The sequence below is a fragment of the Ruditapes philippinarum genome, unplaced genomic scaffold (assembly GCF_026571515.1).
Source record: "Ruditapes philippinarum isolate M1 unplaced genomic scaffold, ASM2657151v2 ctg5489_1_1_1_1, whole genome shotgun sequence".
NCBI classification, from domain to species: Eukaryota; Metazoa; Mollusca; class Bivalvia; order Venerida; family Veneridae; genus Ruditapes; species Ruditapes philippinarum.
In genome coordinates this window covers 15538-43295 of record NW_026858113.1, presented here as the reverse complement: position 1 = coordinate 43295, position 27758 = coordinate 15538, and the positions used below count along the sequence as shown (strand labels likewise).

Sequence of the window (27758 nt, the reverse complement as noted above, 5' to 3'; positions counted from 1 at the left end):
TGAATAGATTATAAATAAATATTATTTAACTAAATACGAATTTGATTAAAAATTATTTTAATGAAAAATTATTGTAGTGAGTGAAATTGTATTATTATCGATCAATGCACATATTTTATCTAGTATTGTGGATTATAAGGTTTTGCTAAGTTGTTTACCTTAATTCTCTACATTTTAAGAATGTATTTTCAAAGGAAAACTATTTTGACAGCTTGAAAATGATTGACCATGCTAAGTTGTCAGTTTAAATTTACTTTGATAGCCAAACGGCCATGACAATTTAAATTTACCATTCTTTTAAAACGTAATTATAAAAAGAAAGACCCCATGAAATATACCAAGTTTACAGCATTTTCTATCGTAATTTTTCTCACACCTGTGGAGCATTTACTGCAATAAGCTTATTTTTGTGTAATCTTTTTATTTTTCATTAAATAATTTTTGGTGTATCATAGGGGAAACAGTTGAACCTTCTGCCCTAGGGCACAATTTCGGCCAATTTCGGGAGGTAGGCAATTTATTTAATTACAGTGGGAGGAAATTCAAGACAGGAAAATTACTAGAATGGGGCATTAAATTGCTCCATGTCTGTTTAGATCTCTTTTTATTGTTTCTGTGCTGTACTTACTCTATCCCAGGTGGTACAGGTTTTGCTCTGTTTGATTCTAAAATATGATAGATGTGTTTTTTTTATATTCATCCTGATACTAGGAAAAAAATGATAGGCTGCAATAGATTTTGATTTACTGGTGACTTAACACTGGAGTGAATAAAAAATAGTAAGAAGGAGCACTTGACTGTTTGGATTATATCAAAAGTTTTCAGATATATTTTTATGGATATTATTATAGTTTGATTTTTATGGATATTATTATAGTTTGATAAAAGTGGATATACATTTATCAGAAATCTCAACACTGTGAGTGTTGTAAGGTAGTATATATACATTGTTTTCATATATAAAGTTACCTAGGTGATATAATAATTATTTATAAAGATTTTTGACAGTTTATACATTATGTATATTGGCTCTATATAATTGGTTGTTTGGAAATTTAACCTGAGCCACTAGATGAGGGTTATATTGCAAACAACCGATTATAATATATGGTTATATAACCTGTCAGGAATATTTATAATAAATTTATAATACAGCAAACTTTCTTTTTTTGAAAAAACAAATGAGATTGTTTCATAGATTGACAGCACCATGACTTATGATATAAAACAATATAGACTTCATGATTATCCAATGAGAAGCGATGTTACAAAGTTTGAAAAGACTTTTTTTAAAGCGCATATAATATGCTCAGTATTCATGATTTCTACGTCAGTCAAGTGTGACCGTGCATTATTTTCTTTATAAACTATGTAGTTGGGGCGTCCATAGCCTAGTGGTTAACGTTGCTGACTTCAAACATTTGCCATTCACCTCTGTGTGTTCAAATCCCTTGAGGGCCTTATAATTCTTTCATGTCAGGAAGTTTATAATCTAGATAGCTTACTGGACATCAGTGGTTACACTCAGGTGGCACCTTTGAGCCTTAAAGAATGCGCAGAGGGGCACTTGAAGTCTCCTTCAGTAGTAAACCATACGACCTCTACTATTTTGGTGCGACTTAAAACTCGACCAAAAAGGATTCAAAATGAATGATGTAAGCCGATCAATTAAGGTTTAAAATGATCTTTTCATTAATTTGATTGATTGATTGATTGATTAATTGCATTCAGTAATTTACAGATTTGAAAAATTGATTTGTACATATATAGTTACTTGAAGAAAAAAAATTCTTATATTAATATATTATGTGATATAATGAAATGAATTAATTTGGATATAGATGTCACATGCCTCTGCCAGGTACTTTGAATTCTATCATGTGAGGAAGTTACGCAACTTGTTGACTTGGTATTACTTAGGTTGGTGGTAAATCTTTTTGGGTGCTCACTTGTCCCAGAAATAAATGCTCCTGTGGTATTTTTTCTTTATGTAGAATTTGTTTCAGTTCCATTGTGTAGACAGCTATTAACTTAAAGACACAGTCTGTCCCATGAACTAACCAGTCCAAAGCAATATGATAGTATTTTTCTTGCTCAATAAAAACAACGGCTTGTCAGGGTTTGAACCTAAGCAGCCAGCAATCCTTAAATTACAAGTCTGACAAGTTAGCTACTCTGCGATGCCGCCACCTATGGTCGGAGACCATTTTTAGCTGAAAAGTGGCCTTTGATATTAAAGCTGCATGCTTCCAGATGAACCAAAATATTTCAAGAAAATCAATTTTGAGAAAAAAGTGTTGAGATTTTAAGATTTTAAGAAAAGATTAAAGATAAAAGTAATAATTTCCATGTTATGTGCGCTTTTATAATGGCTGATTTTTCAGTATTTTTCACCATATTCTACTGTGTTTACTAACACAGTAAAGGCTATTTTTGCATACTTTTACCTCATTTTGGTAAGTTACATGGGTTGTAAGTGCTGTTTGCAATGTGAAAATTATTTTCTTTGTTCACTTCACAATATTTTACTTTTTAGATACATTTTCCAACTTTTCATAAAAATTAGCATGAATCTGGAGGCGTGCTGCTTTAACCAATGTTGATGTTGATGAGCTGAAAACTCAAATATATAATTATATGTATTTTTTTTTCCTTCTAGCATTTCAAGTGACATTTAATTAGGACTGATTGATTTCTAATTGATTGATAATAAGCCATCTTGTTATTATTATTAAAGAGCTTGATTGATTAGATGCCAAAACTTATTTTAAAACAAACAACAAGAAAAGGTCATTTGGTGCGTTATGATTAACCCATGTCGCCAGCTTCTGTGTATGATGATAAAAATTATAAAAATACCAACTTCACTATATTGAGTATAGCCGGCCCATATCCCAGTATCTAAACTGACCTGTACACTTAATCTAAATAGATATTTCACAAGTTTATTAAATACATATTTACCTGTCATAATGTATGTAGATAGATATATATTTGATTGTGTTAGTTAAGATAATCAGAAGAGTGCAACATTCATTCATAATTATAGAAAAATATTTGGTATTTTAATAGTGTTCGATTTTTGAAAAGATGGATTTTTATTACAACTGGTAATTTTTTTAAAATTTTATATGATGCTTATTTTATGTGTTCTTATTTCAATGTAGATGGTCAAAAATTATTGCTGTATTGTTGTTTCTATATATAGACATAAGGAAAAAATGTGTTTGACCCTCATCCCACTGAATTTCTATAATGGACATACCAAGCTTTGAAGGGGCGTCTGTGGCCGAATGGTTTAGGTCATTGACTTCAAACCACTTGTCCCTCACCGCTGTGGGTTCAAATCCCAACAGGGACTTTGGATTTTTTCATGTGAGGAAGCTAACCAGCTAGCTTACGGAACATTGGTGGTTGTTTGTGCTTGAAATAACTTAGGAAGGGCACCTGAGGTCTTCCTCTACCAGTAAAGCTGGAACCGCGCCAAATGACCTATACTGTGTCAGTGTGACTTAAAACCCAATAAACAAACAAACAAACAAACAAAGAAACCAAGCTCAGGATTTGGAATGTTCCATTAATAGTTTAAGGGGTGTTTTGTATGATAATATTGATAATATTGATATTGAGCAGCCACCTGAATAGAGCTAAGTCAGACTTCATACATAATGATGGATTGGTGCAAAACGGAAGTAACTCCTTCAATATGTAATACCAGTTACAGTTGTTTTGCACAGGCGTATGGCACAGACTTGCCATGCCAATCATGGTCAAATTATCATAAAATAATCACCCCTAATTACTCACGTTATTGACTAAAATACATACTAAATCGCGTGTAGCAGCTGACTGGGTCATCTTTCGTGTGTATTGTAGTTTCTGTCAATATTTTTTAGCTCACCTGTCACAAAGTGACAGGGTGAGCTTTTGTGATCGCTTTTCGTCCGTCCGTCCGTCCGTCCGTCCGTCGTCCGTAAACTTTTGCTTTAAATGACATCTCCTCATAAACCACTGAGCCAATTTCATCCAAACTTCACAGGAATGTTCCTTTGGTGGTCACCTTTAAAAATTGTTCAAAGAATTTAATTCCATGCAGAACTCTGGTTGCCATGGCAACCGAAAGAAAAATCTTTAAATATCTTCCCTTAAACAACCCTAAGAGCTAGAGCTTAGATATTTGGCATGAAACATCTTCTAATGAGTGTCTACCAAGTTTGTTCAAATAAAAGCCCTGGGGTCAAAATTGGCACCGCCCCGGGGGGTCATTGATTTTTCCCTATATGCATATAGTAAAAACTTAAAAAATCTTCTTTTAAAGAACTGTAAGAGCTAGAGCTAAGATATTTGGCATGGAACATCTTCTAGTGAGTGTCTACCAAGTTTGTTCAAATAAAAGCCCTGGGGTCAAAATTGGCCCTGCCCCGGGGGGTCATTGATTTTCCCTATATGCATAAAGTAAAAATTTAAAAATCTTCTTTTAAAGAAAACTGTAAGAGCTAGAGCTTAATATTTGGCATGAAAACATCTTCTAGTGAATGTCTACCAAGTTTGTTCAAATTAAAAGCCCTGGGGTCAAAATTGGCCCCGCCTAGGGGTATAATTGATTTTCCCTATATGCATATAGTAAAAACTTAAAAAATCTCCTTTTAAAGAACCAGAAGAGCTAGAGCTTAGATATTTGGCATGAAACATTTTCTAATGGGTGTCTACCAAGTATGTTCAAATAAAAGCCCTGGGGTCCAAATTGGCACCGCCCCAGGGGGTCATTGATTTTCCCTATATGCATAAAGTAAAAACTTAAAAAATCTTCTTTTAACCCATTACTTCATATACACGCCTTTTAACGCCTTTTCACCCCCCCCCTTTTTGTTGTCTCAAATGGTGTCCAAAATGCCTTATTCAGGCCCCCAACACTTGTTTTTGTTTGAGAAATGTTGTTAAAAAAAGTGACCACTTTTTCGGCGCGGCCCCCCAACCAAAAGATACATCAGGGGTTGCCAGAAGGGGGATGTGCCCCTTCTGTTTGGGGGGTTTGAAGGGGGCGGAGTCCCCCTCATCGCCAAGAAAATTTTGGACTTGTGAGAGGCTATAAATGACCTCAGATTGATCATAAGGTAACGTGTAAACCAACGCTGAAAAAGCATTTGACTCTATCTCAATCCATTGAGAAGTTGCAGCACTTTGAAATCAATTATGATGGAAAAAATCAACGCAAAATAGTGATTTTTGGCAATTTTGAGATGTCCCCTCGTTGCCATGGTAACAGAAAATTTAAGCCTGAGCATGTTGTTGCAAGGGCAATGGTCCAGTCAACATTTGTGCCAAGTTTGATTAGTGTTGAAGCAGTTTTTATAGTTTATAGCAATTTGAACTTGTAACGAGAGACTTTTCAATGAAAACAGCCATTTTTCACAAAATGCTCATGAAGCAATGGGTTAATGAAAAAAATCAAAAAATCTACAAAACAACAATTTTTCTTCGAATTTATATGACAGGGCCATGTTTAAACATGGAAAAAACGCGATTTAGGGTAAATTTCAAGTATTTTCATCATTTTCTGTGTAACCCATTACTTCATATACACGCCTTTTAACGCCTTTTTCACCCCCCCCCTTTTTGTTGTCTCAAATGGTGTTTCCAAAATGCCTTATTCAGGCCCCAAACACTTGTTTTTGTTTGAGAAATGTTGTTAAAAAAAGTGACCCACTTTTTCGGCGCGGCCCCCCAACCAAAAGATACATCAGGGGGTTGCCAGAAGGGGGATGTGCCCCCTTCTGTTTTGGGGGTTTGAAGGGGGGCGGAGTCCCCCCCTCATCACCAAGAAAAAATTTTGGACTTGTGAGAGGCTATAAATGACCTCAGATTGATCATAAGGAACGTGTAACCAACGCTGAAAAGCATTTGACTCTATCTCAATCCATTGAGAAGTTGCAGCACTTTGAAATCAATTTTGATGGAAAAAAATCAACGCAAAATAGTGATTTTTGGCAATTTTGAGATGTCCCCTCGTTTTGCCATGGTAACAGAAAAATTTAAGCCTGAGCATGTTGTTGCAAGGGCATTGGTCCAGTCAACATTTGTGCCAAGTTTGATTGATAGTGTTGAAGCAGTTTTTATAGTATTATAGCAATTTGAACTTGTAACGAGAGACTTTTCAATGAAAACAGCCATTTTTCACAAATGCTCATGAAGCAATGGAGTTAATGAAAAAAATCAAAAAATCTACAAAAACAACAATTTTCTCTGTCGAATTTATATACAGGCCATGTTTTAAAAACATGAAAAAACGCGGATTTAGGGTAATTTCAAGTATTTTCATCATTTTCTGTTAACCATTACTTCACTATACACGCCTTTAACGCCTTTTCACCCCCCCCCCCTTTTTGTTGTCTCAAATGATGTTCCAAAATGCCTTATTCAGGCCCCCAAAACACTTGTTTTTGTTTGAGAAATGTTGTTAAAAAAAGTGACCACTTTTTCGGCGCGGCCCCCAACCAAAAGATACATCAGGGGGTTGCCAGAAGGGGATGTGCCCCCTTCTGTTTGGGGGTTTGAAGGGGGGCGGAGTCCCCCTCATCGCCAAGAAAAATTTTGGACTTGTGAGAGGCTATAAATGACCTCAGATTGATCATAAGGTAACGTGTAACCAACGCTGAAAAGCATTTGACTCTATCTCAATCCATTGAGAAGTTTGCAGCACTTTGAAATCAATTATGATGGAAAAATCAACGCAAAATAGTGATTTTGGCAATTTTGAGATGTCCCCTCGTTGCCATGGTAACAGAAAAAATTTAAGCCTGAGCATGTTGTTGCAAGGGCATTGGTCCAGTCAACATTTGTGCCAAGTTTGATTAGTGTTGAAGCAGTTTTTTTATAGTATATTAGCAATTTGAACTTTGTAACGAGAGACTTTATCAATGAAAAACAGCCATTTTTCACAAAATGCTCATGAAAGCATGGGTTAAAGAACCCAAAAAGCTAGAGCTAAGATAATTGGCATGAAACCATCTTCTAGTGAATGTCTACCAAGTTGTTCAAATAAAAGCCCTGGGGTCAAAAATTGGCCTGCCCCGGGGGTCTATTGATTTTCCCTAATATGCATATAGTAAAAACTTAAAAAATCTTCTTTTAAAGGAACTGTAAGAGCTAGAGCTTAGATATTTGGCATGAAACATCTTCTAGTGAATGTCTACCAAGTTTTTTCAAATAAAAGCCCTGGGGTCAAAATTGGCCCCGCCCCAGGGGGTCATTGATTTTCCCTATATGCATATAGTAAAAAGTTAAAAAATCTTCTTTTAAAGAACCCAAAGAGCTAGAGCTAAGATATTTAGCTTGAGACATATTCTAATAGGTGTCAACCAAGTATGTCAAATAAAAGCCCTGGGGTCAAAAACTGGCCCCGCCGGGGGTCATTGATTTTCCTTATATACATAGCAAAAACTTAAAAATCTTCTTTGAAAAAGAACCCAAATAACTAGAGTTTAGATATTAAGCAGTGAAACATCTTTAAGTAAATATCTACAAAGTTTGTTCATCAATAAAAGCCCAGGGTCAAAACTGGCCCTGCCCGAGGGATTGTCATTGTTTTTAACTATATGTGTATAGTAAAAACTTAAAAAAATCTTCTTTTAAAAAACCCAATGAGCTAGAACTGAGATGTTTTGCATGAAAATCTTCTTATGGGTGTCTACCAAGTCTGTTCAAATAAAAAGTAAAGCCCTTGGGTAATAAATTGGGCCGGGGGGCGGGGGACGGGGCTATATACAGCGTGAGCGACCTCAGGGCCATCATGGCCCTCTTGTTTTTCTATTCTGTTGTTGACATACAATAACTTGTCAAAAATGCCTAAATTTAAAAATAAATGAATTCTTTTCAGTAAGTCATATTGTAAGGTAAATGTTTGTCCCCCACATTTTTTTCAAATCCCCGCATTTTTCAGTTGAGTGGGGACAATCCCCTATAATTTTTTGAAGATTCTAGATGCAACACTGCGTCCATGACATTTCATCATTTAGGTATTGACGCCTCAGAATACTGTTTTGAATATCTGTCTTGGGGTATTGTAGACATGTTGTGTTTTTTTTATTTTTTAAACCAGGACCGTTTTTTAAATTAAGCCCTGAAACACTATCTGTTTCAAAAATTTTCCGTATAAAGATAAATATTTCAAAGCAAGTTTTTTTAGGGGTTAGGGGGGAAAACGATTAATTATTCATTCTTAGTATGTCTGGTTTTTGTCAACTTTTGTCTTGTTCCCTAAATGTAGCCGTTAATGAAATAAGTGGATTTTAAAACTACCAAAATGGGGTTAAATTTCCCGTACCAATCAAGTTTAAAAAACATTTAATCGATTTTTAAATTAAATTTATGGGGCAAAAATTTGGCCCATGGGGCAAAGAGGGAAAATTTTTGTTGTGTAAAACTAAAAGAGTCCCATTACTGGGAACTCTGTGGACCAAAAACTCGGCCTTTACTGAGCTTTTTTCTTTTAACTCGGAACTGTGGAGCCAAAAACTCCTGAACTGCAATGGAGACATTGCTTTGAACTGTGGAGCCATCACTTTGAACTATAGACAGCATGAACTTTGAAAAATATTGCCATTTTTCTCTAAAAATATTGCCATTACTTTTAAAAAATATTGCATTTCTCTAAAAATGTTGCCATTACTCTTAAACTTTGCATAATTTCTCTAAAGATATTGCCATGTAACTTTGAAATATTGCCATAATCTCTTAAAATATTGCCCATTACTCTAAAAATATTGTCTTTAGTCTAAAATATTAACATTATTTCTAAAAATATTGCCATTTAAAACTAAAAATGTTGCCATTACTCTAAAAATTATTGCAGTTTATTTTTAAAGTATTGCCATTACCCTTATGTTTTATCCTTTCATCAGTTTTGGGATAAACAAAATAGAAATTTATCAACCTGTAATTTTTTTTATCTGATTATAAGCTATGCATGAGAAATTCATGTATTTTTTTTCTTCTCGGACATTGGCTTGTTATGTACAGATTTTGCCAAATGATAAGATATCTCACCATGAAAAGGTTGTGGGGTTTTTTGCCCCTTTAAAATATCAGAAATGTGTCCTTGTGATAAGGTATTGCATAGATAAAACAAGAAGTTATCTGATGTCTATATATCATAATATATATTGTTTATTGTATGCTTTTCAATATTTGTAATAGAGTATTAGATCATTTAATATCGAAAATCAGTCCACATTTGTTCGTTAACACTCTAGCGGTCACATTTTTTGCCCCAATGCATCAATCATCATGCTTTATCTAGGTAATTGCTGGAATGAGTTCGAAACATGGGTTATATCTTAGATGAAAAACTAGGTCACAGGAGCTAAACAATAGAAAAATCTTATAAACTCTCTAGTGGCTACTGGTTTGATCCAAATATCCTGGAAATTGGTCTGAAATTTTTTTGATGATTTCTGGGTTTTAAAGTATGAAAATGGGTTACCTGGGTCAAAAAATATAGGTCACACACTGCCCAAATAATGGACACTCTAGTGTCCACGATTTTTTGACTTCAATTGTCATCAAACTTGATCCAGGATGCTTGTCTAGGTAATTTCTCGGATGAGATTTGAACATGGGGTCATCTCGGAAGGAAAAATTAATTCACAGACGCTAAAAAATAGAAAAAATCTTATTAACACTCTAGTGGCTACTGTTTTGTTCCAAATATCCTGGAAATTTGGTCTGAAAGTTTTGTTTTTGATGATTTCACAGGTCAAGTTTTGAATATGGGTCAACATTGGGTGAAAAAGTTGAGGTCACACTGCTCACTGGAAAATTCCCTTGTAAACACTGTATTATCAACATTTTGACTCACCTGTCATTAAACTTGTTCAGGATGCTTGTCTAGGTAATTGTTCGGACGAGTTTGATGGGTCAGGTGAGCCGATCTAGGGCCATCTTGGCCCTCTTGTTAATTTAGGATGAAGGCCCAATTTTTTGTACTTAAATATTTTGATAAGGCCCTTTTCCAATTGTTTATGTGGTGAGTTTTCTTTTATTAATTATTGGGAAAGAATCATTAATAGTTAGTTTTGTTGGGTAAACACCTGTGCATTTAATTATATGCAATTTTTTTCTTCCAAAGTGACCAAACAACATAAAAATATTCAAATGAAGCTATACAACAAAAATTGTAAACTTCGCCTCTGTCTTAATTGATGTATTTCTGGGATTTTATATGTGGTAAATTATTACTTGCTTTTATTCAACCATTTTTTGATTCCTTTTCCCCTTTTTAAATTTTGATTGATTTATGAGTTCAAAATATAATAAGATTTTAAGTTCAACTACACTTTTTGGTACTGTAAATAAGCTTTTTTTTGTAATCTATTCTCCAAACTTTGAATTTGGAACAGTTCATATAAAGTTTAAGAGATTTCAATTAGAGCTGCCATTGATGGAAGATTTTGTATCGATATATCAAAAACCAAAAATTAACAATATATAGAAATTTTGCACAAAGAAATGGTACATTTTTATCTGGAAAAAATAATTTTCAGTTCCCATCATGTCAAAAAAAACCTCAGTGGAGTTGCCTTTTTAATATACTGGTCACCTTTGTGTTATACACAAGCATGTTTATTACTTACAAAGCAGCAAAATCAAAATAAAGTATCTTCCTTGGTTTCATATCTTAAGACCTTTTGAAAAAATAACCCAATCTTAAAAAAGGGGAAAAAAAAGGGGGGTTTTTTAACAAGGAAAAAAAAGTGTTTTTTTTCCCCCCTTTCCCTCTTAAAATTTTTTTTTGTTTCCCAAAACAAAAAAAGAGAGTAGAGAAATTTTTTTTCATCAAACAGGCAGAAAGGGGTTTTTAAATTATATCAAAATTTCTAAATTCTAAATCAAATTTTAAATTGATTGTTGAACCATCATAAACATATTTTTGATTTTTGCGAAATTAAATGGCAAAATTAATTTAAAAATTATCAAAAGAAACCAGCTTATAAGCCGGGTCTAAGATTGCCTGATGTGTATACTACGGGGGCCTAAATTTGGGTTTAAGGTTTTTGTGAGCGTTGTCGGAATTTTCATCTGTCTTTTCCCTGCCCGCTATTTCGACAATACTTTCCCAAAAAGGGGCCAAAAACGGCGAATTTAAAGGGGAAGCTTTTTTTGTGGTGGGGGTTTTGTTTTTTGGGCGTTTGTTATTGGGTTTTTAATAACCCAATCCTTCTTTTTTGAACTGAGCGCAAATGAATCGTAAAAACACCCCGGGAGACAATGAAACCATTTGGGGGTGCATTGTAAGCGACAGGACGACAAAAACTAAAAGTCAGCCCAACAGCCTTTTGGTGCTTTGTAAATTTGTTCCCCTAGTGCCAATTTGGACCATAAAACTTCCCAAATCACCCCACCTATTTATTCACCCCAGACCAGGTCTGTACAGACAAAAATTAAATTTAAAAAGGAAATTTTTAAAAAAAGCCATAAAAATTGGGGTCATTTTAAAACCTTGTTTTTTCAAAACCAAAATTTGAAATTTATCAAACCCGGCGGGATTTTGCAAACCCGTAAATGGAAATTGGGCCAGGCCCCGTGAAATATATTTTTAAAATGACGTCATTACTTTTACACAAAACATGAGTGTAAAGACCGCGTTAAATGTTAGCATTATAATACTTTAGGCCCGCGTCAATGAAAAATGACACTTATTTTCACTTTAAATGGTCTTTATTTTGGGTAATAATTGGTGATAAATAGAATATTTTAAATTCGTGTAAGTTCACTACTGAATTATTGCACTCGTTGAATAAAATAATATTATGCTCGCCAGAGGCTCGCATAATATAATTTTATTCAACTTGTGCAATAAATTCAGTATTGAACTTACACTCATTCAATATCCTCTATATTTTTGTATAAAAAGAATAGTATAATGAAAGACCTTATGAATTTGTTTTCATATTATGAATGTATTGCCTGTGTAAATTGTATAATTATTATATTCTTTTTCTAGGAAAAATTTACATTTACTTTGACATGTGGATGATTATTTTCATTTTATACATGTATAATTTATGCAAAATATAACATTTATGGAACAATCTTTAAGACAAAGTGATTTTAAGTGTTCTTCACTTTCCCCACATCACCCCCTTCCCTTTCCCCATTACCCCCCTTCCCTTTTCCCATTAACCCCCTTCCCTTCCCCCATCTCCCCCTTCCCTTTCCCCATAACCACCCACTTTCAATCTTCTCATCACCACTCCACCTTCCATCTTCCCCATCACCCCCACATTCCACCTTCCCAATAAACCCCCTTCCTTCCACCATCAACCCCACCCTTCTTCCACCTTCCCATCACCAACCACTTCCCATCTAACAACTAAAAAAAAAAAAATGATAAGAATACGATGAAAAAATTTATAACTTTGCATTACTTTTATATTCCAAGAACAGATATATTGTTATATTCCCTGACTGAGACAATTTTGCATTTCAAAGGAAATGTCCTGACTTATGAAACCTATCTTATGACTGGTCAAATGGCTAATAGCAATGTAGAATGAACATCAACATATTGCTGGATTGTGTTTTCTTAGGAGAGCAAATTTAATTGAAGTCTAATGTGTTTAACTTAAAAGATACTAATGTTTTTAGGAACCATGACAGACTTTAGATAGTCCTAAAGTTGGTCTTATGTCCTTGGACTTAGGATACACTTATGGCTTTCTATGAAAAGCCAGTCCTAGCTGTGTCTTGTTGGCAAGAAGATGGTACTCACTTCAAAAGATTGTCTTGAAGGTAGCAAAAGGATTAAATTCATTCCATATAGAAAAGCTTTTTTACGTAATGACTGACAATATTTCCATACAAAAATTGACAATGTTTTTCTTTTTTCCTTGTTGCTGATTTTTCTAGTTTCCCTGGATTTCCTGTTCTGTCTTAAACAGAAAAATATCAGTATCTTATCAGCTACATAAATATCTTAAAAAAAACCTTGTATCTTTTAACATTTTAACATGAGATTGGATGGAACTCAGTATGTCTGTTTACAAGTGATTCCAATAAAAACATCTCTCTTATCACAACCACTGATCTAGGCGTCAAGTCAAGTAGACCATGTATCGAGGTGCACCTGCCTTATGTCTAAATGCTTCTTATTTTTCAACCAATTTTTCTGCTTTTTGTTTTCTCCTCTGGGTTTTTTTTTTAAATAATGTTAAAAGATAAGGCCTTGTTGTAAACTATAAATTCACTTCCTTTATATATTATTTTTTTATGTGTGATTTAGTTTTATAATTGTGTAAGATGAGAGAATCCAAATTATTTATATTTCTGTGCAAGTAATTTATAATATATTCTAAATCTTTTTATACTTTTTGTACTAGTATATCTTTCATTGTAAAAAATATCTTCTAAACCTTTATGTTTTACATTTTGGGATTTGACTATGAGATATGTTATATATCCTATCACTGTTAACAGTGGTCCTTGTGAATGCTAATCATTTGTTTAAAGGCAAATTTTGCTTACAAAATACATATTAATTTTTCAATCAAACATGTGTTTAAAGCTGCATGCCTCCAGATAAGACAAAATATTTCAATAAAATCAAACCTGAGAATTAATAATATTAACTTGCATTTTATGAAAAGAAAACCGATTTAAGATTTATATAAAGAATTACATGTTATGTGCGAATAACATAGAATTTTTTAATATTTATCACCATATTTCTACTGCGTTACTAACACAGTAAAGGCTATTTTTGAATGTTCATGAAAATTTTGCTTGAATTTGGAGGCATGCTGCTTTAATACTATTTTTGTATTTTCTGATCGCAGATCAGATAATACATAGCTAACATCCACTGTCTAACACAAAATTTCCTGACAGTCCTAACAACGCAAATTAGTTCTAACTCAAAACTGCATAAAAACCAGCAATTTAAAAGAAAGGACAATTTTTAGCTCACCTGTCAAAGTGACAGGGTGAGCTTTTGTGATCGCTTTTCGTCCGTCTGTCCGTCGTCCGTCCGTCGTCCGTCGTCCGTAAACTTTTTCTTTAAATGACATCTCCTCATAAACCACTAAGCCAATTTCATCCAAACTTCACAGGAATGTTCCTTTGGTGGTCACCTTTAAAAATTGTTCAAAGAATTTAATTCCATGCAGAACTCTGGTTGCCATGGCAACCGAAAGAAAAAACTTTAAATATCTTCTTTTAAAAAACCATAAGAGCTAGAGCTTAGATATTTGGCATGAAACATCTTCTAGTGAGTGTCTACCAAGTTTGTTCAAATAAAAGCCCTGGGGTCAAAATTGGCCCCGCCCCGGGGGGTCATTGATTTTCCCTATATGCATATAGTAAAAAGTTAAAAAATCTTCTTTTAAAGAACCCAAAGAGCTAGAGCTAAGATATTTAGCATGAAACATGTTCTAATGGGTGTCTATCAAGTTTGTTCAAATAAAAGCCCTGGGGTCAAAATTGGCCCCGCCCCGGGGGGTGATTGATTTTCCCTATATGCATATAGTAAAAAGTTAAAAAATCTTCTTTTAAAGAACTCAAAGAGCTATGGCTAAGATATTGAGCATCAAACATGTTCTAATAGGTGTCTACCAAGTTTGTTCAAATAAAAGCCCTGGGGTCAAAATTGGCACCGCCCCAGGGGGTCATTGATTTTCCATATATGCATATAGTAAAAACTTAAAAAATCTTCTTTTAAAGAACCAAAAGAGTTAGAGCTAAGATATTTAGCATGAAACATGTTCTAATAAGTGTCTACCAAGTTTGTTCAAATAAAAGCCCTGGGGTCAAAATTGGCCCCGCCCAGGGGGGTCATTGATTTTCCCTATATGCATATAGTAAAAACTTAAAAAATCATCTTTTAAAGAACTCAAAGAGCTATGGCTAAGATATTTAGCATCAAACATGTTCTAATAAGTGTCTACCAAGTTTGTTCAAATAAAAGCCCTGGGGTCAAAATTGGCACCGCCCAGGGGGTCATTGATTTTCCTTATATGTGTATAGAAAAAACTTAAAAAAATCTTCTTTGAAAAAACCCAAAAAGCTAGAGTTAAGATATTAAGCATGAAACATCTTTTAGTGAGTGTCTACAAAGTTTGTTTAAATAAAAGACCTGGGGTCAAAATTGGCCCCGCCCCGGTGGTCATTGATTTTCTTTATATGTGCATGTATAGCAAAAACTTAAAATCTTCTTTGAAAAAACTCAAATAGCTAGAGTTTAGATATTAAGCATGAAACATCTTCTAGTAAATGTCTACAAAGTTTGTTCAAATAAAAGCCCTGGGGTCAAAACTGGCCCGGCCCCAGGGGTGTCATTGTTTTTAACTATATGTGTATAGTAAAAACTTTAAAAAAATCTTCTTTTAAAAAGCCCAATGTTTAGCATGAAACATCTTCTTATGGGTGTCTACCAAGTTTGTGCAAATAAAAGCCCTTGGGTTAAATTGGCCCTGCAACATGGGGGTTGGGGGGGGCCTATATACAGGTGAGCGACCTCAGGGCCATCATGGCCCTCTTGTTTATTACAAGTGTCCAACAAATTACTACACCTTCAAACTTTTAAAGTAGTGTTGGCTTATAGAGTTGTCAATAAATGCACACTCACAAATTACGCGGATGAATATGATTTTAATCAATGAAAATGCTATTTTAGCGATGTCGATTACCGAATACTACACAAATAAATCTGACTGCCGAGTAGTGGAATACATAGATTCTACATGTTGGACTGTTTGGGCGAGAAGATTTTTGCTAAATTATTTACTGCAATTTTAAACAACATGTTTACCCTGAACGAAATACCTCGAAATTACCCTAACCCGAAATGCAATGGAAATTCTAAATTTAGAATGACTTGTTTTTATTCAGCTCATGATTATAAAACTTCCGTGGTGCAGGGGTAAAGCGCTCGTTTGATGAGTGAGAGGTCCGGAGTTCGAATCCCAGTCGGGTCCACATTTTTTTAAATTCTTTTTTTTAGTGTCTTTGTTAAAGTGACATTATGCTCATATTTTCATAGTCAAGTTGAGCTGGACTGATTTTATATTTCAAAAGATTGACTGTTAAAATGGTGATTGACCTACAGTTCATATTAGAAAAATGTTTAGGATAAAATTTAAGTATGCCTTATTTATAAAAAGACTGCCCCACTCTTTTTATGAAATGAACGTTACAGGTAAATTCTAGTGAATATTTACGAAAATTTCATTTCAATCCATGCGTTGTTTATTGTTAATGGGAAGTTAATTTTTATATTAAAAGGAATTATGGCAAAATGATAACTTATTTTAACATTCACTTGTTCACTAATTTATACCCTTGGATGGGCATAATGCCACTTTAAGGAAATAGCCACGATATGCAAGGATAAAGTGTGGCTATCATAAAAAATGAACATAAATTATTTTTTGATGCTACTCTAGTTATGCAAAATTCCGTATGTATCAAACTCTGGTGCCCTGCAAGATGACTTATAGTACATAAAAATAAACTTATACAGGAAAACACATACAGATATACAGTACGATTTAGATTCCAGGGATCAGAAAATACCACAGAGCTTGCAGCCCTTTGATTTTGATTGAGACCATGTTTCTTTAACGTTACGAAACCGACAAAAGTAACGCAGAACATGCAGTAATGTCATGGAAAGGTAGAAAAATGTAAACATTGTAGAATTTTGACTTCCATCTAATATAAATATACCAAATGCTTACAGAACAAAAGAAGCCAAAGATCTTCCTCTATATGGCAAATGAGTATTTATTTTTTTTTTTAAATTGAAACAAAATACGAAACATGAAAATTTTAAAAATAAAATAAAAATGCTAGTATTTTTGAAGCACAATGGGCTTTTAAAAAATATAATGTATTTCACATTATGGGATAAATGTCTTGTGAGACTGTACTTGTAGGGTAAAAAAATGCTGATTGGGTAAGCACAGGTTGCTTATATGGGGTGTGAGAGATCAAAGAAGATCTAAGGAAAAAATTGAACAAAAAAAAAAAACTCAAGAAGAATTTATATGTCTTTGTGTCCAATAGGCAATTGGTTTCCCCTTAATAACTTTTCTTTCAAATGATTGTGTTTATATTTGAGAAGTTATCATGTCATGTCAAAGGATAGCTTTAAATTAATAAGATTTTTCCAAGCAATTGACTCATACATGACAACAAGAACTATGTGACATCATGATTTTATGACATCATTAATGAGGGCGCATGTCGTTGTTTGGCAAAAGTCAAGAAAAAAAGATTAAAACCGATAAAAAAGGATGGAATGAATGGAATTTTTTTGTTTTCATGCAAGATCATAATATATTTGTTAATTTATAGTCACAAAACAATTTTTCTATAAATTGAATTAATGATATTATGATATATCTTTTAAATTTGCAAAATGTCTAATGTGTTAGTAAATAACTTTCAATAACATCATGTATTTTTTACCAGTACCTATTTAAATTAAAAATAATAAGAGACTTAAAGCTGCATGCCTGCAGATGAACCAAAATATTTCAATAAAGCCAAACCAAACAAAAGTATTCAGATTTTAAGAAAAGTATAAAGATTCAAGATAAAAGTTATAATTTCCATGTTATGTGCGAATTATGACCGATTTTGCAGTATTTTTCAACCTTAGTTCTATTGCATTACTAATGCAGTAAGGGCTATTTTAGCATATTTTGACCTCTTTTTGGTAATTAACACGGGTTGTAAGTACTGTTTACAATTTTCTTTTTTCACTTCACAATGTTTTACTTAATAATACATTTTCAAATTTTTCATGAAAATTAGCATGAATCTGGAGGCATGCTGCTTTAAAGGATAGTAAAATTCCTATAATGGTGGGTTAAAGCAGTCCTTTAATTGTACATCAACAAGGATGCATTCACAACCCAAGCATGCATGCAATGCTTTCTAGCACAAAGTACCATATGTTCATAATTTTATTTTTTTGCGTCATTGCATTCAGTTAATTTTAAATGGTGCCCTGAGTCCTGCATATAAAAAACTTGCAACATTGGCTTTTGCCTCAACATGGGGATTAATATTAAGAATCTGCAGATTTCACTTTTAAGAATTTGTATAAACACAAAAGATATGACTAGAATGAAAATTATTACCCGATTTGTGTGTTTGTATGAGATAATAAGTCAAGGTTGCTATCACTAAATGTCTTGTACCTACTATATATTTTAGTAGGGTATAAATTACTTTATGCAAATATGTAACAATATCAAATTATAGTTATATATTATGGTCTTAGAACAGCCCGAAACCCGCAAATATCCCTTAAAAAATATTATTTAAGAAATTAATTTTACTTTCAAAAAGTAAACATATATTCTAACTTGATAGATAAAAGATATTCTTAACTTTCAAGTTATTGCAAAAGTAATCTATCTTAAGATAGAATAGTTTTGCACAAGATTTAGAAATCAAAGGGACATATTTTATAGTGTTAAAGTATTCTAACTCAAGATAGAATAGTTTTGCACAATAAATATTCTGAAAAAAGTAGCTTTTCTAGTGCAATACTAGGCTATGTTAGCATGTAGGCAATAAAATGCATATTTTACACTTTTCTTGAAAAAATGAACATGTACACAACTTACTTCTATTTTTTGATAAGATTGCTGTTGAATTTTTTTTCAAAAAATGAAATCAAAATAAAATAACATAATTTTTCCCTTTCCTGAAAATTTTTCAAAATACAAGTTAGAATAGTCTTGCGCCGAGCCCTCGATGTGAACTCTCCCAATTTGAGATGGAGACTCCCTCTTTCTCCTGTCAAATTTTTAAATATCTTTCTTAGAATAAGTGTTGTTTTTAAAAAATAAAGAAATCTCCCTCTTTTTCATTTCAAAAATTTCCTACTATGTCTATTGTCAATTAAAAAATCTCCCTCTTTTGGAAGTAAATTCTCCCTCTTGAACATTGAAAAAGTTCACACATAATTATGTTGACCCATTACTGATAAGAGATTTGCCCCCTTATTAGCAAATTTTTTGTGAAAATATTGTTTTTTGCATGTACATTTTTGAAGGATTTCAATGATTGTGTGTAAGTATGATATTTAAAAAATGTTCTCTAATTTTTCAGGTGTTGATGTTTTCGTAATGTAATTGTTGGCAAGTTGGCAAGAAAAATGAGCTCAAATAACAACAACAACTCCTCCTACCTGGAGGTGAGCGGCCAGGAGGCAAGTGACATCTTGGCTGCTGCTTTACAACAGATGGACGGAATTATTGCAGGTACTTAAGAGCCTTTTGTATAATGACAGGTATAGTGACAAATGAGCCGAGTCACGACAAAATCAACATAGAGTGTTTGCGACCAGCATGGATCCAGACCAGCCTGCGCATCCACACAGTCTCATCAGGATCCATGCTGTTCGCTATCAGTTTCTCTACTTGTAATAGGATTGGTAAGCGAACAGCATGGATCCTGATCAGACTGCGCGGATGCGCAAGCTGGTCTGGATCCATGCTGGTCGCAAACCCATTATGTTGGTTTTGTCATGAAGCTGCTCAAATGGATAGTTAAGTTATCAGGCCACCTCATTGTTCTTCTAGTTCTTTTGCCACATAAGTGATTTTAGCCAGGAAACAGCCTTTACTGAATGAATAAGATCAAAGCTATTGTTCTTACTTGCCACATTTGTAACCAATTTAATGCTTGGCTATAATTTACATGAGGTTTAAACTTCCTCAGATTTCAGGATTTTCATTGGTCAATGCACATTGTGTGATCAAATATCTTAGTTCTGAGTTTAAACTCAGAAGATTTCTTGAAAACCTTAGACTTTGATCAGTGTCAGTGTGTTAATGTTCAATAACATAGAAATTGACAGTAGTGATTACATTGTACTTCAAATTATAATTGTTCAAATTAGTTATGAAATTTAGCAATTAAATACTTTATTATTGTGAATTCACTTGATTTTTGTGGAAATGAAATTTTGCAGCTTAATTTCCATGGGTTAAAAATTTGTGAATAAAGTAAATGCAACATCCCAAGAAATAATTTTTTTTTTGTTTGATTTTCAATTTGAGGTTTGACCTTCCCAGGAAAACCACAATAATTACTGCCCCACAAAGAAATATGCTTTTGCAGAAAGACAATTTTAGTTTGAAAAGATGTAATAATATCATTTTGAATAAATGGTCTTGAAACATTGGTCTTTTTAAAGTGTGATTTCTTGTTGTGGCAAAAGACTCCACCAATCTGTTCCTCAGGTGGATTGGGATGTTCGTGGCCGAGTGGATAAGGTCATTGACTTCAAACTGTTTGCTCCTTACCAATGTGGGTTCGAACTGGACAGTGACTTTGAATTCTTTCATGTGAGAAAGCTATCTATCTAGCTTACGGAATGTCGGTGGTTCTATTCAGGTGCGCGTTCATGACTGACATAATGTACAGAAGGCTAACTTGAGGTCCAGTAAAGCTGGAACTTCGCAATATCACCTATATTGTGTTGGTGTGGGATGAAAAACACAGACAAACAAATCCTCATGTGAATTATTTATAATCCATACAGCCTATTAAGATATGATGCAAAATGGAAAAATCTTGTTTTTATACCCCCGTACAACAAAGTTGTAAGGGGGGTATACTGGAATCAGCTTGTCCGTCTGGCCGTCCGTCCGTCTCCCCGTCCGGCCTCAGTCGGTTTTTCCTTGTCCACCCAATAACTTATAAGATTCCTTTGACCACAGTCTTCATATTTAGTATTTAGATTGGTCATGATTAGCAGATGATCCCTATTGATTTTGAGATCACCAGGTCAAAGGTCAAGGTCACATGGAACTTGACAAAAGCTTGTCCACCCAGTAACTTAAGATTTCTTTGACCCACAGTCTTCATATTTGGCATAGAGGTTGACCATGACCATTAGATAACCAATATTGATTTTGAGGTCGGTCATCAAGTCAAAGGTCACAGGGGCCTTGACTAAAAAAAGCTTGTCCGCCCAATAACTTATGATTCCTTTGACCCACAGTCTTCATATTTGGCATGAAGGTTAGTCATGATTAGTAGATGACCCCTATCGATTTTGAGGTCACTGGGTCAAAGGTTAAGGTCACAGGGACCTTGAAGATAAAAAGCTTATCTGCCCAATAACTTAAGATTCCTTTGACCCACAGTCTTCATATTTGGCATAGAGGTTGGCCGTGACCATTAGATGACCAAAATTGATTTAGAGGTCATCAAGTCAAAGGTCACAGGGGCCTTGACTAAAAAAAGCTTGTCCGCTCAATAACTTATGATTCCTTTGACCAACAGCTTTCATATTTGGCATGGAGGTTAGTCATGATTAGTAGATGACCCCTATCGATTTTGAGGTCAAAGGTTAAGGTCACAGGGACCTTGAAGATAAAAAGCTTATCTGCCCTATAACTTAAGATTCCTTTGACCCACAGTCTTCATATTTTGCATGGAGGTTAGTCATGATTAGTAGATAATCCCTATTGATTTTGAGGTCACTGGCTCAAAGTTCAAGGTCAGAGGGACCTTGAAGATAAAAAGTTTGCCCACCAAATAACTTAAGAAACCTTTGACCCACAGTCTTCAAATTTGGCATGGAGGTTGATCATGACCATTAGGTGACCCCTATTGATTTTGAGGTTACTGGGTCAAAGGTCAAGGACACAGGAGCCTTGACTAAAAAAAGCTTTTCAGCTTAATTGCATAAGAATGTTTTGGTCAACAGTTTTCATATTTGGTATTGAGGTTGTTTATGACTTGTACGTGACTGTGTCAAATGTCAAGGAATCAGGGAATTTTACTTAAATAACCTTGTCTGCTCAAATGCTTAAGAATGCCTGTCTACAGTGTATTGATTTTGACATTTTCACATTTGAAGCATGTAGAATACATAACTTAGCAATGCACTGGCTTAGTGATCTCAGATTTAGCAGGGAGGTTGTCCTTGAGCTCTAAATGGCCACTGTTGATTCTGACAAAATAGAGTTAAATAAAAGAATCCCTAAAGAAAGCCCAATGCACCAAAATTGAAAATGTTGCAGGCTAGGTTTGATTGAGCCTGTTCATGGACGGTACTGTCATGTGCAAACTACCGTCCACACCCCCTAGCACCGGCTTTAAAGCAGAATTCAACATTTAACATGAACTGGTGAAATTTAGAATTTTGAAACATCTGCAGATGTTTTCTGATGATGATGTGGCGATTATCATGGAACCTTCAATGTGACACGTTAGTGCCATTCCATGAAAAGCTGCATATGGTCCCAATGTAAAAGTGGTATGAGGGGGTATTCATGCCATGACAGTGGCAGTTCTAGTTTATATTGATTTTAATGCAATTTATTTTCTTTTCGGCAGTCCATCTACCTAGGGAACTAGCTTACCCAGATAACTATAACTAGTAATTACCAATTCATCCGGACTGACTTATTCCACATGATTGCCAGTTAATCCCACACGATTTGTGAATCATTGGTGAGAGGCAAATGACCTTTTACACTCAATGTCACATAGAAATGTTGCCTTGCCCAAGGATAAATTACAAATCTTATGCTTTCCCTATTGACCTAAGGGCTGACAAAAGCAAAACGTAATTATTGTGTTACAAAGGCTGCTTTGATGGTTATAAGGTCAATGGTCAAGGTTGCACAAATTCTCCCTTCTTGATAATTCAAAATATTTAAAGTCATTTTGATATTCTCATGTTTCATATTTTTTTGTTTTTTAAAGGCACAAAGTTTGACAGCAGTAGTGGTAGTAATGGGTTTGGATCTTTAACATCAACTCCGGAGAACACTTTAAAACATCGTAGTAACGTAACTGAGGCACGTATCATAAAACTTGTAGACGATTTAAAATTGGCATTAGAACTGTGTGACGATAAGCAACAGATTATACGCAAACTTCCTGACGATGTCCTCACTGCTGTTGTTGCCTGGTTACAAAGTGGGAAAGAAGAGGCCAGCAAGGTAAGACCACTGTTTTTGTCTTATTTTAAGGCAAATGAGTAATTTAATTTTATCCAAAGGGGTGGGGAAATAAAATCACGTGTACCGAAAAAAATGAGTTGGTGACCCCCTAATTTTTTTAGTCATTTAGACTGAGTATACATTTTAAAGGATGTTTAAACTTTGGTCAACTTTGATGCCGTGTGTACAAAAATTGGCTGAAACTATTGAAATAAAATCAACGGAACCTAATTAGAAATATGGTCAACTTTTTGCATGCCAATTTTCAAGACGCTACTCGAAAGTTCGCAAAGTGTCGCGTTGTACCTTAAGGATTGGTAACCCCAATGAATCTCTAAATATCGGCTCCTGTCAGCGTAAAATTGTTATAACTCGGCAGTCGTTCTGACACCCTCTTTCAACAGTTATGGTATACCTATCTTTAGATCATTTTTTGTAAAATGATGCAGGATTTTAGTCTGTGCTATCATTATTTGAGAAAATGCATATTGTGCTTGCATGGATTACAAACTGTAACATGGTTATATAAAATGTTTGTAACCAGTCATTGTATCAACATGAATGTTATTTTGTCAGAAAATCAGAAAAAATGTATGAAATGAATGAAAGGCTGAGGTACATCATAATTGCAGAACATCATAATATGGCTTGGGCTATGTATAAAAGTATGCCAGCATACCTTGTAGAATATTATCAACACATTTTTAAAGGAACAGTTAACTGCGTCAATAAATAATGATTTTATATTGCTTTTAAATGTGCACATCCACGACACCCGGCACACGTTAGAAAAGCACTGTTAGTCATCATATATTTTTGCTAATAATCTAAAAAATTAACGCAGAAAACCCGCTAAACATCGCATGTTTATTCCAGGACGTCAATTAAGTATTTTTTTTAAATTGTAGACGTCATTTCCGTTAATTTTTGTTGATATCTCTAGAAACACTAGATATTGATTACAACGTGAAAAATGAAGGACAGGCAGAAAAAAGAAAATGGCGCACTCATAAAATTTTATTGTAATTTGGGAATGACATCTACAAAAACATTTGAAAAAAAAATCAACAGGCCAACAGAGAAAATTTAAATTTCACGATCATTAGTGTTTAAGTTGCATAAGAGATTTAATGATACATGGGGAAACGGACATAACTTTGAGAAGCAGTAACGGTCATTGACTAAATAACGTTGAAGCACAAGTTGTACGCTATTATGACGTTGACATTAATAACTTTTTGGAGTGCGCCGCTGTCGCCGACATGTGTTTATGTAAAATTAAATATATCTGTATTATAAGAAGCTACTAACATGTATCTTTCTATGTTTATTTGATATAAATTCTTCTAGGCAGTGTAAGAATTTCAAATCAGTATCTCAAATATATTTTACACAGCAAAGAAAATCGACGAATTTTTGGATAACCCCTTGTACACTTAAGAAAAATCAAGTTTTTGTTTGAATATATCATCTGGCAAGTGTATCTTATAAAAAAATAACATTTTAAAAAGAACAATACCACAAAACAATGACAAAGTAAGGGTTGAAGTAACATTTTACAAAAAGATATAAGGTAAAAAATAGTTAGCTAATAAGGTCCAACTTTGTCATGATTGTGAATTTTCAACAGAATTGTCAACAGTCTGATGCATGGACTCTGTTAATTGGGATGGGTCATTTGTTATTTTGAATGGGTTTGTTAGGCATACCAATAAGATAAGGAAAAAAAAAGTCGGAGGAAGTGCAGTGTCAGAAAAAACATAAATGCATTACTTGGTTTGTGAATTTTTTTCCTTTATAATACTTATATGATGCTTCAAACTTGGATATAAAAGTAGCGGTCAACACAACACACAGTGATAGAGATAAGTTAGAGGAAGTGCAGTGTTGAAGAATAATAATTTTACTTTTTTAAGCTTGACTAGTATTCAAAGAAGGGTAGGGCCATTTTACTCACATGGACGTTTGAGCTGGTGTTGGCGTTGGCGTAGCACTTGCATGCAACATTATATCTCCTCAACCACTTATGATATTTGCTTGTGACTTCACACACTTATTTTACAGCATAAGAAAAGGACACAATCCAAGGCCTATAACTCTAGCATGGTTTTTGACAGAATTATGGTCCTTTATGAACTCAGAAATTTGTTGATTAAAGTTTTGCATGCAACATTAGTCTTATAATGTGATGAAGGTTTTCACTTGAAACTTTAGATCATAAACAGAGGTAACTGTCAAAGGTTCATAATTCTGACATATTTTTGACAGAATTTGGCCCTTTTTGAGCTTTAAGAATTTTTAGCTCATCAGAGCCAAAGGCTCAGGGTGAGCTATTAGAATCAAAAGGGGGATTCTCCGGCGTCCGTCATCCCTCGTCATGCGTCAACAATCGTCTTCTTCTCTGAAACTACTAAGCAGATTTACTTCAAATTTGGTCTGTAGCATCCTTGTGACAGTCACACTTGAATTTTTCATGTCATTCCAATTGGCCCCTTTTAGGGGTCTGCATAGCTAAAAATAGAAAAACCTTTAAACATCTTCTTCTACAGAACTAATGGATGGATGATCACCGAACTTTGTAGCATTCTTTGGTAGTCCTTTATCAAGTTTGCTCATATTAATTTGATTGGCCCCTTTTAGGGGTCTCTAGGGCTAAAAAATAGAAAAACCTTTAAACATCTTCTACAGAACTAATGGATGGATGATCACCAAACTTTGTCTGTAGCATTCTTGGGTAGTCTTTTAAGTTTGCTCATATGAATTTGATTGGCCCCTTTTAGGGGCCGCTAAAGCTAAAAATAGAAAAAAACCTTTAAACGTCTATTTCTACAGAACTAATGGATGGATGATTACCAAACTTTGTCTGTAGCATTCTTAGGTAGTTTTTAGCTCGACTATACGAAGTATATGGAGAGCTGTCCTACTCGCCCCGGCTTCGGCGTCCGCGTCCGCGTCCAGATTTTAGATTAAAGTTTTGGTGCAGTAAAATATTTTTCACTATAACTTTGTCATTTCTTAAGGTATCAACTTCAAACTTCAAATATATGTTCCTTATCATCAACCACATCTTATGTGACAAGGTTCATAGCTCTAGCACCAATATTTTCAGATTTATCTCCCCTTGAACTTAGAATTTTCCTTAAAAAATACTATTTTTTACTGTTACTTCTTTATTTCTTATGGGATCAACCTCATACTTCAAATATATGTACCTTATCATCATCCCCATCTTATGTGACAAGGTTCATAACTCTACCAACAATATTTTCAGATTTATCTCCCCTTGAACTTAGAATTTTCCTTAAAAAATACTATTTTTTACTGTTACTTCTTTATTTCTTAAGGGATCAACCTCATACTTCAAATATATATACCTTATCATCATCCCCATCTTATGTGACAAGGTTCATAACTCTAGCACCAATATTTTCAGATTTATCTCCCTTTTAACTTAGAATTTTCCATAAAAAATATTATTTTTTACTGTTACTTATTTATTTCTAAAGGGATCAACTTCATACTTCAAATATATTTACGTTATCATCATCCACATCTTATTTGACAAGGTTCATAACTCTAGCACCAATATTGCAAGAATTATCTCCCCATAAACTTAGATTTTTTTACTAGAAAAATGTTATATTTTATTATAACTTTTTTATTTTTAAAGGGATCTACCTCTAATTTCAAATACTTATTCCTTATCATAAATTACATTTTATGTGACAATGTTCATAACTCTTGAAGCAATATTTACAGATTTATCTCTCTTTGAACTTAGGATTTTCTTTAAGAAATTTAATAACTTCTTTACTTTTTAAGGTATCTACTTCAAACTTCAATTATATATTTCTTATCATTACACAAATGTTGTGTGGCAAGGTCCATAACTCTAGCATGACTATTTCTAGAATTATTCCCCTTGATCTTGGAATTTATGTTAACAAAGTTTTTTTTTTACTATAACTTAATACATAATTATACATAATTTATTTTTCTTTCATAGTTTTGTCCTCCTTACTGCGTCCAGTATTTTATTAGTCGAGCTTGGCTGTCTCCTGTGACAGCTCTTGTTTATCAAGTTGCTAATATTATTTTGATTAGCCGCTTTTAGGGGTCACTAAAGCTAAAAATAGAAAAACCTTTAAGCATCTTCTCCTACAGAACTAATTGATGGATGATCACCAAAATTTGTCTGTAGCATTCTTGGGTAGTCTTTTATCAAGTTTGCTCATATGAATTTGATTGGCTCCTTTTGGGGGACGCTAAAACTAAAAATAGAAATACCTTCAAATGTCTATTTCTACAGAACTAATGGATGGATGATCACCAAACTTTGTCTGAAGCATTGTTGGGTAGTCTTTTATCAAGTTTGCTCAAATTATTTTGACTGGCCCCTTTTAGGGGCTGCTAAAATTAAAAATAGATATATATTTAAACGTCTATTGCTACAGAACTAATTGATGGACGATCACCAAACTTTGTCTGTAGCATTTTTGGGTAATCTTTTATCAAGTTTGCTCATATTTATTTGATTAGCCCCTTTTAGGGGCCACTAAAGCTAAAAATGGAAAAACCTTTAAACATCTTCTTCTTCAGAGCCAAATGATGGATGATCACCAAACTTTGTCTGTAGCATTCTTGGGTACTCTTTTATCAAGTTTGCTTATATTAATTTGATTAGCCCCTTTTAGGGGCCACTAAAGCTAAAAAAAGAAAAAACCTTCGAACATCATTTCCAACTGAAATAATTGATAGATGATCACCAAACTTTGTAGCATTCAT

The 27758-nt window shown here is 33.9% G+C and overlaps 1 protein-coding gene across 1 annotated transcript; it reads left to right on the top strand.

The window, feature by feature from the left end:
* Positions 1 to 403: 403 nt before the first annotated feature.
* On the top strand, positions 404 to 23015 carry LOC132752136 (liprin-beta-1-like). Its single transcript, XM_060742423.1, has 3 exons — positions 404 to 508; positions 19120 to 19271; positions 22735 to 23015. Exons 2-3 carry the CDS (start codon positions 19166 to 19168, stop codon positions 23013 to 23015), a joined length of 387 nt encoding a protein of 128 aa, XP_060598406.1. The 5' UTR covers positions 404 to 508; positions 19120 to 19165.
* Positions 23016 to 27758: the final 4743 nt, after the last annotated feature.